Raw genomic sequence first — 20,942 nt, forward strand, 5'->3', positions numbered from 1 at the left:
GGGACTGCCACCCAGTTCTCAAATAAATTCACATTTATACTTATTTGTATAAATGCCTGATCTTAGCTTGTTTCTGCCAGCTTTTCTTAAATTATCCCATCTACCATTTGCCTCTGGGCTTGTACCTTTATCTTTTCTATGTACCCTTCTTTCCCTCTTACTTGATAGCTGGTTGTGTGCCCGGTGGCTGGCTCCTGGCATCCTTACCTCCTTCTCCTTTTTTCACTTGCTCCCTCTAATGCCTATTGATAAAAATTATAATTTTATGAATTCAATGTTAATACACAGAACTAATATTTATAATCTCACCTCGAGTTTACCCAACTTTAAAAAAAAATTGACCAAAATCATCTAATGGATTGACTTTTTAAGTTGTTTTGTTTTGAGACAGGATTTCCTGTATAACTCAGGGTGGCTTGGGGCTTGACATTTAGAAAACACCAACTTCAAAATTATGATCATACTGTCTGAGGCCTTGGTTACTGATATTTTTTATATATTTTCATATGTAAAAATATGTAGAAACTAGGCTAAAGTCACAAAATATGCTTATTCCAATCACTTTAAGTATTGGATGTAATACAAATTGAAGGCAAAATAAATCCCTATGCTGTGGTACATTAATAACATTTGTGAAAAACTAACATAAAAAGTCAACTTCAAAATTTCATTTTGTTTAGATATTTAGAAAATAACAAATCAATGAAGAACTTCCCTAAAATAAAGTACAATCAGGACTGTGTACTTTATTTTTAATGGCACACACAAATGGTAGTCAAAGTTAGTGTGTTGTCAATAGTACAGAATTAATTCAGTAAAGAAATAGTGTTTGGATGCACTACACTTACTATAATACTGTAACAAATACATTCACATAAAGTAAGTTAATATGCAAAATATATAGATATGGATGTTCACCAGTAAACTTTATACTGTCTTAAGTCAGTAGCTCCAAATGGATGATGTTAGAATTTGAACAGAAATATTTTATATTTCACTTTTGGCTATTAAAAACAATCACATACCTGAGCATCATTTAGAGTTGTCAAGAAAAAAGGACAAGGCATTTGTGTTGCCAGGATCAACAGTGTTCAAATGTCATTCAACAGGTGTCTGATTCCTGAACACATCCATAACATTGTAAAAACCCTATCTGGAAAGTACATAGGAATGCATGTGATAAAGGGTTGTCTTTTCATCTAGTCTCATTTATCTTAAAAAAATCAATTAACTTGTAGTTATTGATGTTTAAATACTAATGTAAATATAATTGCGTGTGACCTATGTCATAATTAATTTCCACACACAAGCAACTGAGAAAAGTGGGCCCATGCTATGGAGGAAAGTGCAAACATAGATGCTTTATTCTAGTTCAAGCCCTGAGTTCAGTGTGGTATTCACAGTCACTCTGTGGGGCTGGGAAAGCAGCGTTCTGGTTGAGATGCAGCTGGAGGGTTGGGCTGTCCTCCTGGGACAGGTACTAACCCTCTCTAAGAGCAGAAAGGGCTTGTTACCTTATTGGCCATTACAGTGTTTTTAAGTCTGGCCATTTGGGAACCACATGAGCTGTGCCTTACATATAGATTGCTGGACTAGGACAGATCTCTGAAGTGGTCTTGTACCCTGCATGGGCCTTCGTGCAGACCATTGGTTTGGCCATTTTGGGGAATCCAGTATTAATGGTGGCTCCCAGCCCACTTGCATTCTCTCCCGTGTTCACTGAGTTGCTAGAATATTCTTGATGCCTGTATCACATGACAGCATATGAACAATTGAGTCCTACTTCATTTGCAATCTGGAGTTTGTAGTCATCGGTTTGAGGGAACACAGAGGTGCACCGGCCTTTCAAAGCAGTTGCCTTTGATTGTGGGATAGGCATACCCTGCTATTTCACACTGAGTCTGAAATGCAGCATCACTCAGTCTCAGAGAAATTCAAAATATGCTTCTCTGTATTCTTCCTTTTTTGAGAAGACACTATTGCACAGTCATGGTACAGTTCTTCTTTCTGAGGAGTCACTCCTTGTATTTGCTTTTCATTATTTCTTTTTTACTTTTTTCCATCTCTTTTATAAGATACTCAGGCAGTGATTTGATTACTGAATTATGACTGTGGCCTTTTACAACCTAATTAAAAACAACTATGAGGTTGTTGCTATGGGAGATAATTTTATTGAATATATTTTATAATTAATTATGTATCGATATAGTCAAGTGTCATTAATTAGTCTAATTATAAAATGTAATTACTCGAATAGTCATGGTGGTTTACTGCTCTTCAATAGCCAGGGTTTGGAATTTCATTTGATCTCAATGATTTGTCCAATCTCTTCCTTTTAGATTATTCTCCCTTTCTTTGAGGCTATATTAGATTTGGTTGGCTGGTTTTAAAACAGCAGCTACTTAGGTAACAAATAAAGTACCCCACAGTCAGCCCTTTGAAGAAGAGATTAAGAACAACAGAGTATAATGGATAAGAGGGTTCCAAATTACTGTTTTCAGGTAGCACCACTTATATTTCTCACTGCTTAACAAGGCATGGCAATTTACAAGGAGTGAGGGAGAATGGTAGTGGCATATTTTAATTATGTTGAAGTTTGAAAATATTAAAAGGTCTGTGGATTATCAAGCTGTTACTTTGGGATCTACCTGCTTTAGGAGTAACTAATATATAATCTACAAAGTTTCATTTTGAAAATAAAAGTAGTATGGAAAAAATGAGAATATAGTAGACAAGAAATCAAGTATTAAATGTTGTCGTGTTTATAAGTATTGACTCCAGAATCTGAAAGAAAACAAACTTCTTATAAGCAGACTATAAATAGCTATATAATAAAAATTAGCCAGAAACTAGTGCCCCGTGTAACTAACTTGGTTTCTGCACTGTTTAGCGGGCTTAGATACATTCCCAGAAGTGCACTTGGTGTGTATTGGCATTCTCACGTGCCATTCTCCTTGGAAAAATCGGTTTGGTAGACTGGGCATCAGAGTTTATCTTGGGCTAGTTATTTGCTGTCTGTGGCGGATGGAGCAATGTCTTGACATTAGTACTAAGCCTTCTCCCTCACCTTCACTGTGTTACAGAGACCCTGGAAACCCTCATCCGGCAAGCAGAGAATCACACCAGTACCCTTTTCTGCAACACCCACCGGAACATGGCATTGGAGGCTGCGGTTTCCGTTCAGGACTTTTTCACTGAAGTAGGGCTCTATTTATTTGGTGCAGATGTTAATCCCGAAGAATTTGTAAACAGATTTTTTGACAGTCTTTTCCCTCTGGTCTACAACCATCTCATAAACCCTGGTGTGACTGATGGTTCTCTGCAATACTCAGAATGTATCCGAATGGCCCGCCAGGATGTTAGTCCATTTGGCAATATTCCCAAAAGAGTCATGGGGCAAATGGGGAGGTCCCTGCTGCCCAGCCGCACATTTCTGCAGGCTCTCAATCTGGGCATTGAAGTCATCAATACCACGGACCATATGCATTTCTCCAAGGAGTGCAGTCGAGCTCTCCTGAGGATGCAGTATTGCCCGCACTGCCAGAGCCTGATGCTCAGCAAGCCCTGTATGGGGTACTGTCTCAATGTTGTCAGGGGCTGCCTGGCCCACATGACAGAGCTTAATCCGCACTGGCATGCTTACATCCGGTCCTTGGAAGAGCTGTCAGATGCGATGCATGGGACCTATGATGTGGAACATGTGCTCCTGAACTTCCACTTGCTTGTCAATGATGCCGTTCTGCAGGCACACCTCAATGGGCAGAAGCTACTGGACCAGGTAAGCTGCGGTTCTGTGCCTCCCAGGTAATTTCCTAGAATGCAAAGGCTAGTCAGGACACACCCAAAATTATGTGATATTTTATTGTCCTATTCTTCACGTTTTTTTTTTTTTATATCAGCATAGTGAATTCATTCTCCAAGAAACAGTAGCAAGATAAATGGATAGACATTTTGATTCAAAGTACCACATTTTATCTATTTGACACAAAAATTTCAAACAGCTAAAATAACACTTTACCCATTAAGTACACAGTTTCTCCAATGGTTTTGTGAAACTGGAAAGAGCTCATGTATAAATCAAGAACAGCATCAATTTGAGTCCAAATGCAAAATTAACTAGCAACATGAAAGGAGGTAGGAGTTTTCAGTCTCTGCACCCCAATGTCCTCATTGCCAGGAAGACAACACTGCTGGTGTCCTCTGCAACCTTCCTTTCTGAGAAGGTCTTATGTGTGCACACTGTGCCTAGACCTGTGTATAAAAAGACGGGCTGCTTTTGTGGGGCTGATGTAGCTTCCGAGCTTTAGAGTGGGTAGAACACACTGCTTATGTGTTCATGAAGTTAAGACTTGATACCTTGGCATGCACAAGCATTTATTAGGATTTCGACAAAGTGACAGAGTGACAGTTTGTCAGAACCCTATCTATACACTCTCTTGTTTTATTTCTAGCAAAATAAGAATCTTTTGAAACAAAACCATCAGGCAAGAGATGCAAGAGTTTTCTCTTCCTCCAGCGTCCTGTGGTGCTATTTAAAAATATTCTCAGATTCTGTCAGTAAAGCTTCTCGTGTTTCATAGAGTGAAATAGGATGTGCTGTGAATGTTTCTCCTACATCATTTCTCCTGAAATAAAACAAATACTCTCCAGTACCAAGACAATCCATCTTCCTGTATTGACATTGATTTACTGACTTAACACTATTCTCATCACGAGATCTGAATGTCAACTCTTCATTTCTGGTGGAAGGTGGACGTGAAAAGTTTGAGTTTAACCAGCACCTTCAGGTTTTTTTCTGCATCCTTTGTGAGCTGCTTGGGTGCCTTTAGAAAACTAGAAATGGTGCCCTCTGGTGTTTGCTCATCAGCATGTGGCAGTCACTGGATTTGGACTCACAGATTGTGTTCTGCCAAATGTCCCTATCCAGTGACTCCTTTATTTTGTCATTTTACAATTAGTGTTCAGAATAATGGGTTTCATTATGACATTTTCATTATATATATACCCATTATTCTGATAATATATATATATAATCAATGTCTATATCTATCTATCTATCTAATGTATTTATATCACTGTGTTTTTGTTTTTTTTTTTTTTGTAGTCACCTTTCAATGTCTTTCTTTACTTGTCCTCAACTTGATGTAAGAAGCTTCATTTCTTGGCCTTCTCTCCTCTATTTACGTAAATCAAATAAAGGATAGACTTCAAAAAGGACTTAATAAATAAAGAATTTATAGTTTTAAAATTTGGACAGAAAATATAATATCCATATTATGATGACAAGTATGTCCAGAGGGAATATATGTATTTAGAAATATGATGCCAAGTCTAGAATTTATTTTTTCTTTTTTAAAAAATGTTTACTTATTTTATTATTTTTATGTATCTGAGCGATTTTCCTGCATGTATGTGCATGTACTATGCATGTGCCTGGTGTCTGCAGAAGTCAGAAGAGGCTCCTGGAAGGAACAGACATTGTGAGCTGCCCTGTGGGTGCTGAAATTCAAAGCCAGTTATTTTCCAAGAGCAACAAGCGCTCTTAACCCCTAAGCCAACTCTCCAGTCTCAGACTTTATATTTAATTTGTGATATGCTCGTTAGAATCTTGGGCCAGAGATTACTGATATATGTAAGTGAATTGACACTTCCGGTCCCTTTTGTTACACATTTTTGAGAGTAAGAGTGCCTTTTTGTGTCCTTAAACTCCATCATGTAGAAATTCATCCATTTTTTCCTATTTCAAAAGCTGAAATAACACAGGACTGCAGTGGACACGCATGCTTTGAAGTCCGGCATTTTCTACCAGTAGCCTCAGCAAACTACTAACAGTGTTAGATCTGAATTTGGCTTGTGTGACAGGGATGGTAGGGATGGATTAGTTGGGATATTGGTTAATCGCTGAGGCTGGATATGTGACCACCTGCTGTTTTCTTTCCCTAGTCTGGGCAAACCTTGGTAAACAGTTTACTTTTGTATTTCAAATTATTACTATCATGTTTGTGCTTTAAGAATACATTTTATATCTATCCATTTGCTTGCAAATTTCATGATAACATTGTTTTTTAATGCTGAGCAGTACTCCATTGTGTATATGTGCTATATTTTCTTTATCCATTCTTCAGTTGAGGAGCATCTAGGTTGTTTCAGGTTCTTGCTATTAAGAATAATGCTGATATGAACATAGCTGAGCATATGTCCTTGTGGTAAGATTGAGCATTCCTTGGGTATATGCCCAAGAGTGGTATAACTAGGTCTTGAGGAAGACTTATTCCCAATTTTCTGGTCTATGGACAGGCTTCTGGGAGCTGGTACCTGTGGTGTGACACCTTGCACAGCCTTGGTGCAGTGGGAAGGGGCTTTGACTTGCCTAGGCTCAGTGTGCTGGGCTCTGCTGATTCCCTATGGGAGACCTGGATTTGGGGGATGTGGGGATGCAAGGTGGCTTGGGAAGGAGGCCTGGGGGTTGGAGGAGGGAGGAGGGGGTTCAGTGGATAGCATGTGGAGTGAGTAGAAAATTTCTTAATAAAGAAAAATGAAAAAAGAAAAGAATACATTTTATAGAAAGCTTTCATCCTGTGAAAAGAGGCTAGGAAGTATGTACAAGGCAGAGGATAGGGTCAAGAGCCAAAAAGGACACTGCAGTTGTGAACTCACAACTGCAGTTATCTGCACGGGGCCCTGCCAGATTTGCCTTGTCAACAATGACAGCCACCACTCCCCCTCTCTCCCTCTTCAATCTGTTTAGTAATAAAGTTTGCTCTTTAACAGCTTCACACAGTACGGAATTCTGACCATTCTTACTGCCACTGTTGCTCATCTCTCGTCTGTTGTGTCTGTTCTTCCTTCCTACAAATCTGTCCCACATTCACGTCTATCCACTTGTTTTGTGAATCGCCGAGTTTCCCCAGGGCCATGGGTATGACCACGGGTTTGGAGAGATCTGTTGGAACTTCAGCAGACACTGACTCATCTCTTGATAGGTAATGGTTCAGTCCACAACGGGTCAGGTTCTGTGCAGGTCTCTCCCTTCCACCACTGACTATTGACAAAGCCAGCGTGGAGCTGTCCCAGGGAAGGTAATTTCGGTTCCACATTCGTGGTTGCAAGAGTTGTACTGGGGCTCGAGAACAGCATTTCACAGCTCCTCCCTCGTCACCGACTCCATCTGTCTTCTCTTCCACAGTGTTCCCTGGATACTAGAGGTGGTGCTGGTAGCATAAATGTGCTTCAGGGCTGATGGCTGGACTGTCACTTACTTTTAGTATCTTGTATTCATTATCATTTACTGAAAAGATAGGCGTCTGTGAGGAAGGTGCTGAGTAAGGTGTGTGTGTGTTACAAAAAGGTACTTAGAAGGCCCTTTGATTCTATATCTTATTTAAAATGCAGTGGTATAAGTTCCTCTCTTGAGTTTCTAACGCCCCTGGAATGGGTTGCCATTAATCACACAGCCAGGAGTGAGCTCCCTCCCATGGTGTGGGCCTCAAATAAAGTCATAAGGCTGTTGGTTACCCCTTACCCAACAGTGGTGCCACTATTGAACATGTGGGCACAACTGTGGTGATATATTGTATGGTGGTATGGTGTTCCCCAAAATATTGTGCACCCTAATAAACTTATCTGGCATCAGAGACAGAACAGCCACAATATTAAACATAGAGAATAGGCAGTGGTAGCACAAGCTTTTAATCCTAGCATTCCAGAGGCAGAAATCCATCTGTTCAAGGATACAGCCAACCATGGTGACACATGCTTTTAATCCCAGAAAGTGAGCCTTTAAGCCCAGGGAGTGATGGTACAAAGTAGAAAGGTATATAAGGCATGAAGACCAGGAACTAGAAGCATTTGGCTGGTTAAGCTTTTAGGCTTTGAGCAACACAGTTCAGCTGAGATTCATTCTGGATGAGGACTCATTGGCTTCCAGTCTGAGGAAACAGGATCAGCTGAGGAAATAGCAAGGTGAGGAAACTGTGGCTTGTTCTGCTTCTCTGATCTTCCAGCAGTCACCCCAATACCTGGCTCCAGGTTTGATTTTATTAATAAGAACTTTTAAAGATTCCTGCTACAATATTGTATACTATTGTATACCCTAATAAACTTGCCTGAGGATCAGAGGACAGGCCCAGGTACTGGTTCTTACCTCTACAAAATCCTCAGCCAAAGGAGAGTGAGGTCCTGTTTCCTCACACCTTATGTACCTTTCTCTACCCTGCCATATTACTTACTGAGATTAAAGGCATGTGTGCTGCTCAAGCAAAGGCATGAGATCTCAAATGCTGGGCTTAAAGGTATGTGCCACAACTGCCTGACCCCTATGTCTAATCCAGTGACTGGCTCTGTCCTCTGATCCTCAGGCAAGTTTATTAGGGTACACAATATATCATCACACACAACTTCCTGGATAGGTTGGATTTTGGGTTTATATAGTTCTCAAGTGGATAAGACCATTGCTAACTTTTTTATTCCTATAGCCCACATTTATCTTCTGGCATCTGAAAGCAAGTGAGGAAGTTTACAGCTCAGTGCAAGCTTTCTCTCTACCTTATAATGAGGTATGTGGTGTTTCAACAGTAGGGTCTGATACTGTAGTCCTGATTAGCTATCAAGGGGACTAACAGGAGACTTCTGTTTCAGGAACCTAAAAAAAAGTCTGATTTCATATAATAAAATGGTATGTTAAGTATCTTAAGGAACATAATTATTACTAACAAATTATGGGTTAGTTTTTAAATAAAACAACTGAGATCCTCATTTTCATTTATTTGGAAAGAAGAAGAAGAAACTGACTCTAAGTTCCTTGTAAATTGACTCATTAATATTTATTTGTGCCAACTTCAAAGTGATTTATAAACTGTTTATCAAGCTTTGATAACTGGTTCACACATCAGTGATTTCAACAAATTCAAAATAAATTGTTGAGGAGCAGCAAATAATGGTTCTCTCACATTCCCAAAGCAATCTATGAACTCAAGCACATCTCTGTGTATTCTTCAATAAATACATATTTCCTCTTAAAGAAATCCACAGAGGTGCCTGATGTATCATGCTCTGTTAAAGGAATTTCAATCTGAAATAAAAATGAGTTCTTAGGTTATTGACAAAAATCATAAGTATTGCACACAACTTTCAGTAACAGAAGCATGTTTAAAAAGACTGCTCTTCTGATGGAAGCAGATGCAGAGATCCACAGCCAAACACCAGGCTGAGCTCCAGGAGTCCAGTTAAAGAGAGAGAAGAGGGATTCTATGAGCAAGTGCATCAAGGTCATGATGGAGAAACTTACAGAGAAAACCAAACCAAACTAGCGGGAACTCATGAACTTTAAACCAACAGTTGTGGAGCCTCCATGGAACTAGACTAGGCCTCTGCATAAGTGAGACAGTTGTGTAGCTTGATCTGCTTAAGAGGCCCCCAGGCAGTAGAATCAAGATTCATGCCTGGTGTATGAGCAGGCTTTTTCGAGCCCACTACCTATGGGCTTTCACAGCCTTGAGTAGGGAGAGGGTCTTGGTCCTGCCTTGAATATACCAGACTCTGGTGACTCCCCGTGGGAGGCCTTACCTTCTTGTAGGAGGGAATGGGAGGTGGTTTGCGGGGGGGGGGGGGGGCTGGAGGGACAGGAGGAGGGAAGAGGGGGATTTGTGATTGGTATGTAAAATGAATTAAAAATTTCTAAATAAAAAATTTTTAAAAATCAGACAATTGCTCAGTAAAAAAATAATAAAAATGAAAGACTATTCTTTAAATTCTATAGTTTTTTCATAGATTAACTCAAAATTTAACTTAAAAAAGTAGAAGCTGAACCAGAGAGACTGGGGTTAAAAACACAGGCAGTTATATGAGACTGGATCATATATCTATCTGCACTGTCTTCTAGCACAGTGGTTCTCAACTTTCCTAATGCTGGGCCCTTAATACAGTTACTCATGTTATAGTGACCCCCAACCATAAATTTATTTTAGTTGCTACTTAGTAACTGTAATTTTGCTACTATTAGGAGTCATAATGTAAATATCTGATATGTGACCCCTGTGAGAAGGCTGTTTGAACCCCAATGAGTCCTGACCAACAGGTTGAGAACCACTTCTCTAGCATCAGTCTAACATTTCCCTGTTAGTTTAGTTTGCTCTCAGGTTAAACATGGCAATATTGACCCCACATTTAGAGTGTCAGGGAGCCTCAGATGAGCATTCTTACTTAGTGTTTGCTATAAGCTAGTTAAGCCCCACAGAGTTCTTATCAAGTTACCTATGCAGTATCACTAGTGATTTGTGTGGTTGCATCCATATTACTTTAGAATCAGTTTATGATTCACATTAGAATTACAAATCATTTCAAAATCACAGTTATGATTGTGGGTTGTGAACAATCACATAGCTTAATTAGGTGATAAGAAACAAATTATCTCATTCCTCCTATGTACACTAAGACTTAACCTAGTTCTGAAAAAACACAGTAACATTTTATACTCATAAGTATGTCAACCATACCCTTGTAAAAAATGGAAAGTAAACATTTAAATGGTAACTTGGATTAATAGGAATATCTTCTCCCTTTCCTATAATATGTGGCACTCATTTTTATATAATTTCATTGTCCACAAGGCTGTGTATAAGCTGGTGCAAAAGATCAAAGAAAGTAAGAGCAAGCTACAAAATAGTTAATACCTGCTGAGAGGCAGTGGCACATGCCTTTAATCCCAGCACTTGGGAGGCAGAGCCAGGTGGATCTCTGTGAGTTCCAGGCCAGCCTGGTCTACAGAGTGAGATCCAGGACAGGAACCAAAACTACACAGAGAAGCTCTGTCTGGAAAAACAAAACAGAATAAAAAAATAGTTAATACTCACAATTACTTTAAAAAAACAGGATGTCATCATGTCATATGGTTTAAATTACATATCTTAAATGCAAACATGGCACTTTGACCCTTGTTCTAATGTTTGCTCAGGGGCCGCTGACGTGGTGGAGGATGGTGGGTTCCTAAGTGGCAGGAGGGAAAAGGAATGTGCGCAGGTTTGGGGAGTAGCATGTTCACTAACAGACTGTGAACTGAGATTCTCATTTAGATTTATTTCAACCACAAAATTCCAATAGCCCTCTCTCCTTAGAAGACTGAATACATAGATATATAGATCAGTAAAACATCACATGTAATGTAAGAACATTATAATACCTTCTTGTAAGGTTAAAAGCTACAGGAGAAAGACCTAATGGTAAAACACAGGTATCTTTACTTTTAGGATAAGGCATGATGGTGCCATAATTTAGTTTATAGAATTGTGGTTTTTTTTTTTTAACAATATTCATATGTATTTTATTCTGCATTTACAGAAAGCAAGCTTTCTAAGACAACAGATTATACCTAAGATTGGAAAGGGAGGTCAGAGGTATGGCTCATTCCCTACAAAGGACAGTTTTCCAGTCAGGTTTTATTATTATTTTTTGTTTCCAATCTTTTATTATTATTATTATTATTATTATTATTATTATTATTATTATTATATTTGTGTTTTAATTTTACACATCAGCCATGGGTTCCCCTGTCCTCCCCCCTCCCGCCCTTACCCCCACCTCCCCCCATCCCCTCCCCTCCATTCCCATATCCTCCAGGGCCAAGACTCCCCTGGGGATTCATTTAAACCTGGTGGATTCAGTACAGGCAGGTCCAGTCCCCTCCTTCCAGGCTGAGCAAAGTGTCCCTGTGTAAGCCCCAGGTTCCAAACAGCCAGCTCATGCACTAAGGACAGGTCCTGGTCCCACAGCCTGGGTGCCTCCCAAACAGATCAAGCTATTCAATTGTCTCACTTATCCAGATGGCCTGCTCCAGTTGGGGGCTCCACAGCCTTTGGTTCATAATTCATGTGCTTCCATTCGTTTGGCTATTTGTCCCTGTGCTTTTTGCAATCTTGGTCTCAACAATTCACATTCTTACAGTCCCTCCTCTTTCTCGACAATTGGACACCTGGAGTTCCACCTGGGGCCTGGCTGAGGATCTCTGCATCCACTTCCATCAGTAAAGAGATATTTAAACATGACTTTCATTCTGTAGTTTATTTTGGATATGTAGTGTGGCCTTTTGAACACAACACATAATATGTACATAGTCCAGATGGAGAGGAACTCAGAATAAGAAGAATTCTGGGGTTGCTTTATGCATTGCCATAGTATATAAAAAGTTGATAAGGGGGCAGTTAGATGGCTCAGTTGGTAAAGGCAGATGCCTCTAAGCTAGACTATCTGAGTTCTGTCCCCAGAACCCACATGGTAGAAGGAGAGAAATGGCTGTGGAAAGTGGACCTCTGACCACCCTAAGTCCCAGGGTCCCGGGACTAAGAGAGAGCCCTCCTCTCCATCCTCGGTCTTCTGCTTCCTTCTCCACCCTGCCTTGTGGGCGTGACCATTACCTAAGCCTCAGTGGGGGTTGGAACTTCCAGGCCAATGCTGGGATAGCTATCCACTACATCTCCCCTTTTGTCTAAATAAGGAAGTTCTAACCTAATACAAGACTATATACAAAGAGATGGTTATCAAATATTGTCCAGGAGTAATGAGGGATAATGACCTAGATAAGTTGGAATTATAATAAGTGCAAACAATATCAAGCAAAAAACACATACTAAAATCCAGGGACGTCTAGGGCATGGGTAGGTGGCATGTTACAAAGATCATTCCAAAAGGTGTCCTATCCTAAAGAACCTGAGTCTAATACTTAATATATTCTATCTAAGATATTAGATATGTATATATACTAAGTTGTAACTATAACTGCTAATCGCCAACCTCATCAAAGACCTGAGAAGGAATATAATAATACCTGAGAAATGGGAGAAGGATGCAAGCAACTTTCATGAGTCTTCCAAGAGTAGAAAGAGACATCTAGCAACCTGAACAGTCACCTAATATTTCTCAGCATCGTTGGTACATTCAAATTGGCTACAGGCCTAGAGTATCTGACAGACCATTTTCAGAGGCAGGAATTCTGAAAGACCATCTTACCCTGTCTTGGCAAAGTATGGTGGTCGCTTTCCTTGTGTCCCACTTGTCCAGAAAGGACAGCATTTGTACTGTCAGCAGTTGAGGCAAGGGCAGTTCTTTGCCCAGTAGGCCATTTTGTGCCAAGAAGACAAACTTCCAAATGGAAATGTCTTAGAAGCCCAACATTCTCTCGGGATCAAATTGGTGCTGCCAGGAGCAATTGTGTCTCACGTCAACAGAATTCTAAATTATTTAAATGCCATATTCTCTAGGTCCATGAAGTGTTTGAAGATTACCTGTCCATCTGACCTATGTATTTATAAATCTGGATAACCTAACTAACATAATTATAGAGATGACAAGCATAGGTGACAATAACTCTGTAAGTCTCATCTACCTAAACAACCTAAGGACTAAGCTTCCTATAAATAAGGCAAACAGTCTGTAAGCAAATGTACAGTAAAAGGACAATGACTTTAAATTGTTACAATACACGAAATATCTTTAACAGAGGTAGGAATGTATAGTGCAATATGCAATATGATAATAATCTTAAATATATATCAGTATATAGAATACCTTAAACAGAAGTAGAATATACATACGTATGACAGATATAAATTCACATTTGTATCAATATACAAATATTTCAAATAAGAGTAAAAATATGTGTACAATATAACAAACATAGTTCTGTATTTGTATCAATATGCAAATTATCTTAAACAGCAATGTAAAAAGTTTATAGTTGTATCAACATATAAGAATTCATAACAGTGCAAAGGCTGCTATATTACTAAATTTGTTTACTAATGTATATGATAGTCTACCATAATATCTTCTACCTATCCATTCCATTTCTTCTTTTCCCTTTTTTTTTGCGACATATTTTCTTTCCATAAGGAGAGTACTGAGTTTAACAGTTTCTTCCACCCCCAACCCTAGAACTATTATCCATAACCCTGAGAAATATGAAACCTTAGGGATAAGGGGCATCGTTTTCTTTGAATTGCTTCCTGCTGTTTAGGGGGCGATGGTATCTCTGTTGGGTATTGTGATCAGATAGTTAAATCTCAGTTAGACTAACTGTAGATTCTGCAGCAACTCTCAGAGCAATGGGTAAGATTGTCTGAAATTCTGGCAAGAAGTGTAGTATGATGACGATTACCATGGCATCATGCTGGATTGAGTAGAGTTGTTGTTGTTGGAGCCCCATCTTCCTTCTGGAGACTTCAGAGATTGCCTGTGTAGATTGGTACTAATAGATTCTTTCTTTCTGCTGTAAACATCCGGATATCCAAGGCCTTATGATTTCTGGAAGATGGGTATTTCCATTATCCTGGAAAGATAAAAACAGAACCCTACCCCAACCTTTGATTGTTAAATTTTTCTTACAACCTGAAGAGATGACATATTGGTGGATGATCTTTTACTTCTCCTCATCAAGGGGTTTCTCCTGTTCGAATCAAATTTTTATTAATTTTGTTGGTATCCATAGCTTTTCTTCTCCTGTGGAAACAAAAGCAAAACCGCTTCCCCAACATAGGACATATCCAGGTTTCCATTCTGAGGTCAACACATCTTTGAAATAAACCAGTTGGTTTAGCTCAGGAGTTTTGTCTGTTGTCCAATGTCTCTCTGCAGCTGTTGTTCCTTTCTCATCAGCATTGAGAAAATTCAAGGTTAATAAAGCACTATGCAATCTATTTCTAGGAGTCACTGTTACCTGTTGCTGTTTATTTAGCATATCCTTTAAAGTTTGATTGGATCTTTCTATGACTGCTTGGCCTGTGGGATTGTGTGGTATACCTGTAACATGCTTTATATTGTAATAAGCAAAGAACTATCTCATTTTATTGGAGACATATGCTGGGGCATTGTCTGTCTTAATTTGTACAGGTATTCCCATGATGGCCATATCTTCTAATAGGTGTGTAATCACAGAATCAGTCTTTTCAGAACTCATAGTAGTTGCCCACTGAAATCCTGAATAGGTGTCAATGGTATGGTGTACATACTTTAATCTTCCAAATTCTGCAAAATGAAACACATCCATCTGCCAAATTTCATTTCTTTGTATACCTTTTGGATTGCTTCCTGCAGGTAATGGAGTTTGGTTATAGAAGGAACAAGTAGGACATTTTTTCACAATATCCTTAGCTTGTTGCCAAGTAATGGAGAAATCCTTCTTCAAACCTTTGCTATTTACATGGTGTTTCTTACGAAATTCTGAGGCTTCTAGCACATTACCTATTAGTAACTGATCAATCTCATCATTACCTTGTGCTAGAGGTCCTGGCAGACCTGTATGGGATCTGATATGTGTGATATATATATATATCTGATGATTTCCTGCAATTGTATGAATAATGAAGTTAATTCTGTATTAACAGGAATAAATTCAGCAGTTTCAATGTGTAAAACAACTCTCTCTACATATTGAGAGTCAGTGACTATATTGAGGGGTTCTGTGAAGTTCATCAGTAACATAAGAACGGCATACAGTTCTGCCTTTTGTACAGAGGTGTATGGACTTTGTACCACTTTACTTAAGTCTCCTGATTTGTATCCTGCTTTCCCTGATTTATTTGCATCAGTATAGAATGTGAGGACTTCAGAAATTGGCTTGTGTCGTACAATGTGAGGAAGGACCTATTCAGTCTTCTTTATGAATTCTATTCTCTTGCTTTTGGGATAATGGTTGTTAATCTCTCCCCAAAAAGTTACTGCAGGCTCTCTGCCAGTATTCATTATCTTTCCATAGGGACGAAATTTCCTCATTAGTTAAAGATACTACAATTTCTGCTGGGTCCATTCCTGTCAACTGACGAAGTCTTAATTTACCTTTTTGAATCAAATCAGAGATCTTTTCTATATAAGTCTTTAATTTCTTACTTGGTTTACATGGTAGGAATATCCATTCCAATATAATATCTTCCCTCTGCATCAAAATACCTGTGGGGGAATGTCTGGAGGGGAATATGATAAGAATGCATTTAAGTTCTGGATCCACACGATCCACATGTGCTTCTCGAATTGTCTTTTCTACTAGAGCCAATTCCTTCTCAGCTTCGGCTGATAATTCTCTAGGACTATTTAATTCTTTGTCCCCTTCTAGAGTATTAGCCAAATTTTGTAGTCCATCTTTGGGTATTCCCATGATACCCAATAAGTTGGAAATGCTTCCTAACAACTTTTGAAAATCATTAAGAGTCTTTAATTGATCTCTCCTCAGTTGTACCTTTTGGGGTCTAATTTTTTGTAACTCTATCTTATATCCTAAGTAATTAATAGAATCTCCTCTTTGTATTTTTTAGGAGCAATTTGCAGTCCCCAGTGAGCCAAAACTTTTTTTACTTCTTCAAACATACTTTCTAATGTGTCTAACTTTGGATCAGCTAATAGGATATCATCCATATAGTGATAAATTATGGATTGTGGAAACTTTACACGAATTATCTCCAATGGTTTTTGCACAAAGTATTGGCATAAGGTAGGGCTGTTTAACATTCCCTGTGGGAGGACCTTCCATTGATATCTCTTGACTGGCTGAGAATTGTTATAATTAAGAACTGTGAAGGCAAATTTTTCTCTATCATTTTCTTGTAAGGGTATGGTAAAGAAACAGTCTTTTAAGTCAATAATTATTATAGGCCATTCTTTGGGTAGCAGAGAGGGCAAGGGCATCCCAGTCTGTAGGGAGCCCATTTGCTGAATTACTTTATTAATAGCTCTCAGATCTGTCAGCATTCTCCAATTACCAGACTTTTTTTAATAAAATAACAAATACAGGAGAATTCCAAGGGCTGGTAGATTCTTCAATGTGTTGAGCATTTAACTGCTCTTGAACCAGCTGTTCTAAAGCTTGTAGCTTCTCTTTTGTCAAAGGCCACTGTCCAACCCAGACAGGTTTATTAGTTAGCCATTTTAAAGGTAAGGCAGTTGGTACTTCTGAGAGTTCAACAGCAGTTGTGCTCTGTTTGTGTACAGCCTGAATGGTTGGTAACTGTTTTTTATAGCATGTTATGATATTATTCATAGAAACATGCATTGGCCTGTATTCCTTTTCTGAGAGTGTAGGAATTTTAATCTGGGTATTCCACTGTTGTAACAGATCTTGGCCCCATAGATTTACTGCTACATTTGTTACATATGGCTTCAGTCTTCCTCTCTGTCCTTCCGGCCCTATGCATTCAACCCATCTCGAACTCTGTTTTATCTGAGATAGGGTGCCAATTCCTAAAAGTTGGACATCTACCTCTTGAAGAGGCCAATTTGGATGCCATGATTTTGGTGTAATTACAGTCATATCCGTACCTGTGTCTACCAGGTCCTCCAGAACCAAGCCATTAATTCGAATTCTAAGCTTTGGTCTTTGTTCATTTATGGAAGTCTGCCAAAATATTTGTTTTATTGTGTTCTTTGTAAACTGTGATTCATCTATCAGAGCTGTTTTATCATCCATTGCAGTATTGGTTTTTACATTAGGCATTGGTTTATTCAGTTGTCCTGGAGAGGAATGTCTTCCACAGTGGCTGGGAATGTTCTTACCACATTTGATTTGGAGGCCTGCAAGAGGCCTCCTGAGGCTATTCCTGCCAGTAAAGGGTTGCTTTGTATATCTATTTTTGATCTGCACTCACTGGTCCAATGTCGGCCTTTGCCACATCTTCTACATAATCCAGGAGGTGGTTGGGGTCTTCTGTTTAGGCTATTCCTAGAAGAAGTATTACTTCTAGGATTACCTCATGTACAGTTTTTACTTATATGACCTGGTGTACCACATTTAAAACATTTGGTACCACGGGGCCTTCTTTCACCTCTGGGATTTGTCTCTCCTATCCAAGCCTCATTACTGTAGTTAAGAGATTCAACACTATTAGTATACTGAATCCATTCTTCCAGAGGAGCTGATCTGATCTTTAATGGTGTAAGTATTCTTTTGCATTCTGCATTAGCATTGTCGAATGCCAAGGACTCAGTTAATACTTTTCTTAATTCTTTATCTGATACAGCTTTTGTTATAGCTGTGTTCAGCCTTTGTAAAAAATCAGTGAAGGGTTCATGCAGTCCCTGAAATATCTTTGTATATACCTCAGTTGCTTTTCCAGGTTCTGGAATTTTTTCCCAAGCATTTAGAGCTGCTGTATGGCATAGGGATATTGTATGCTCATCATAAATGGCTTGTACATTCCTGTCTACGAAACATCCCTCACCAAGTATTTGATCTTGGGAGATCTCAAAACCTCTGAGTTTACGTTGTTCTAAATTTCTTGCCTCTTCTCTCAACCAGCTTTTCCACTGTAACTGCTGGCTATATTCCAGAACAGCTGAAATTAACTGATGCCAGTCATCTGGAATGATTCTATGTGAGGTAGACCACAAATTTAACATCTGTTTTACATATGTGAAGTGTATCCCATATGTAACTACTGCTTCCTTTATATTTTTAAAGTCCCTTGTTGAAATTGGTTGTAATGTATATGTTGTATATGGCTCGGGGTGTGTGTCATCTGCTGGCTTCTCATGGATGATAACAGGATAAGCCATTGTATGAGAGCCATTTGGAGATGTTACAACCTGTATGGTCTTGCCCTTCTGCTTATTAGGTCCCTTGTCATGTTTATTGAGAGTTTCCTCCAGGGCTTGTAAATGAGCACCTAGGGTCTGTTCCAGGGAGTAAACCTCTTCTCTTGTAAGAGATTCCAGATTTTTCATGGAATCATGGAAGTTTTTATGTTCTTCTGAAACACATGATTCCATGGACCTTATCTTATCAAGTAATGATAATTTTTCTTCCTTATATATTGTCTGAGTAGCTACAACTACACTCTGGAGAATTAGTGTTCTATCCATTAAATACTCATATTTATTATCAATAAAAGCAATTTGGGGTACAAGCTTGTTTTGTAATTCTGGTTAGCAGATTCCAGAGAGAGAATCTTTTTATGTAAGTCCTGGCCAGCAGATTCCAGAGAAAGAATCTTTTTCTGTAAGCCTTCATTGCTATCTTTTAAAACCTGTAAATCCTGGGTAGCAGATTCCAGAGAGAGAATCTTTTTCTGTAAGCCTTCATTGCTATTTTTAAACTGTAAATTCCTTCTGGAATATAGCCAGCAGTTACAGTGGAAAAGCTGGTTGAGAGAAGAGGCAAGAAATTTAGAACAAGGTAAACTCAGAGGTTTTGAGATCTCCCAAGATCAAATACTTGGTGAGGGATGTTTCGTAGACAGGAATGTACAAGCCATTTATGATGGCATACAATATCCCTATGCACAGCAGCTCTAAATGCTTGGGAAAAAATTCCAGAACCTGGAAAAGCAACTGAGGTATATACAAAGTATTTCAGGGACTGCATGAACCCTTCACTGATTTTTACAAAGGCTGAACCAGCTATAACAAAAGCTGTATCAGATAAAGAATTAAGAAAGTATATACTGAGTCCTTGGATTCGAATGCTAATGCAGAATGCAAAAGAATACTTACACCATTAAAGATCAGATCAGCTCCTCTGGAAGAATGGATTCAGTATACTAATAGTGTTGAATCTCTTAACTACAGTAATGAGGCTTGGATAGGAGAGACAAATCCCAGAGGTGAAAGAAGGCCCCGTGGTACCAAATGTTTTAAATGTGGTACACCAGGTCATATAAGTAAAAACTGTACATGAGGTAATCCTAGAAGTAATACTTTTCTAGGAATAGCCTAAACAGAAGACCCCAACCACCTCCTGGATTATGTAGAAGATGTGGCAAAGGCCGACATTGGACCAGTGAGTGCAGATCAAAAATAGATATACAAGCAACCCTTTACTGGCGGAAAGCCTCAGGAGGCCTCTTGCAGGCCCCAAATCAAATGTGGTAAGAACATTCCCAGCCACTGTGGAAGACATTCCTCTCCAGGACAACTGAAATACCAATGCCTAATGTAAAAACCAATACTGCAATGGATGATAAAACAGCTCTGATAGATGAATCACAGTTTACAAAGAACACAATAAAACAAATATTTTGGCAGACTTCCATAAATGAACAAAGACCAAACTTAGAATTCGAATTAATGGCTTGGTTCTGGAGGACCTGGTAGACACAGGTCGGATATGACTGTAATTACACCAAAATCATGGCATCCAAATTGGCCTCTTCAAGAGGTAGATGTCCAAGCTTTTAGGAATTGGCACCCTATCTCAGATAAAACAGAGTTCGAGATGGGTTGAATGCAAAGGGCAGAAGGACAGAGAAGAAGCTGAAGCCATATGTACAAATGTAGCAGTAAATCTATGGGGCCGAGTTCTGTTACAACAGTGGAATACCCAGATTAAAATTCTACACTCTCAGAAAGGAATACAGGCCAATGCATGTTTCTATGAATAATATCATAACATGCTATAAAAACAGTTACCAACCATTCAGGCTGTACACAAACAGAGCACAACTGCTGTTGAACTCTCAGAAGTACCAACTGCCTTACCTTTAAAATGGCTAACTAATAAACCTGTCTGGGTTGGACAGTGGCCTTTGACAAAAGAGAAGCTACAAGCTTTAGAACAGCTGGTTCAAGAGCAGTTAAATGCTCAACACATTGAAGAATCTACCAGCCCTTGGAATTCTCCTGTATTTGTTATTTTTAAAAAAAAAGTCTGGTAATTGGAGAATGCTGACAGATCTGAGAGCTATTAATAAAGTAATTCAGCAAATGGGCTCCCTACAGACTGGATGCCCTTGCCCTCTCTGCTACCCAAAGAATGGCCTATAATAATTATTGACTTAAAAGACTGTTTCTTTACCATACCCTTACAAGAAAATGATAGAGAAAAATTTGCCTTCACAGTTCTTAATTATAACAATTCTCAGCCAGTCAAGAGATATCAATGGAAGGTCCTCCCACAGGGAATGTTAAACAGCCCTACCTTATGCCAATACTTTGTGCAAAACCATTGGAGATAATTCGTGTAAAGTTTCCCG

General features: G+C 39.0%; 1 protein-coding gene across 4 annotated transcripts in view; it reads left to right on the top strand.

The window, feature by feature from the left end:
• Gpc5 (glypican 5) overlaps positions 1 to 20,942 on the top strand; it is a 1,359,592-nt gene that overhangs the window by 256,299 nt on the left and 1,082,351 nt on the right. For all 4 annotated transcript variants that reach the window (XM_036198928.1, XM_036198931.1, XM_036198930.1 and 1 more), the window contains exon 3: positions 3,084 to 3,778. In XM_036198928.1, coding sequence (XP_036054821.1) covers positions 3,084 to 3,778 — 695 coding nt within the window. The remainder of the gene's footprint in view (positions 1 to 3,083; positions 3,779 to 20,942) is intronic.

The sequence above is a fragment of the Onychomys torridus genome, chromosome 9, assembly GCF_903995425.1.
Source record: "Onychomys torridus chromosome 9, mOncTor1.1, whole genome shotgun sequence".
Classification (NCBI taxonomy): Eukaryota; Metazoa; Chordata; class Mammalia; order Rodentia; family Cricetidae; genus Onychomys; species Onychomys torridus.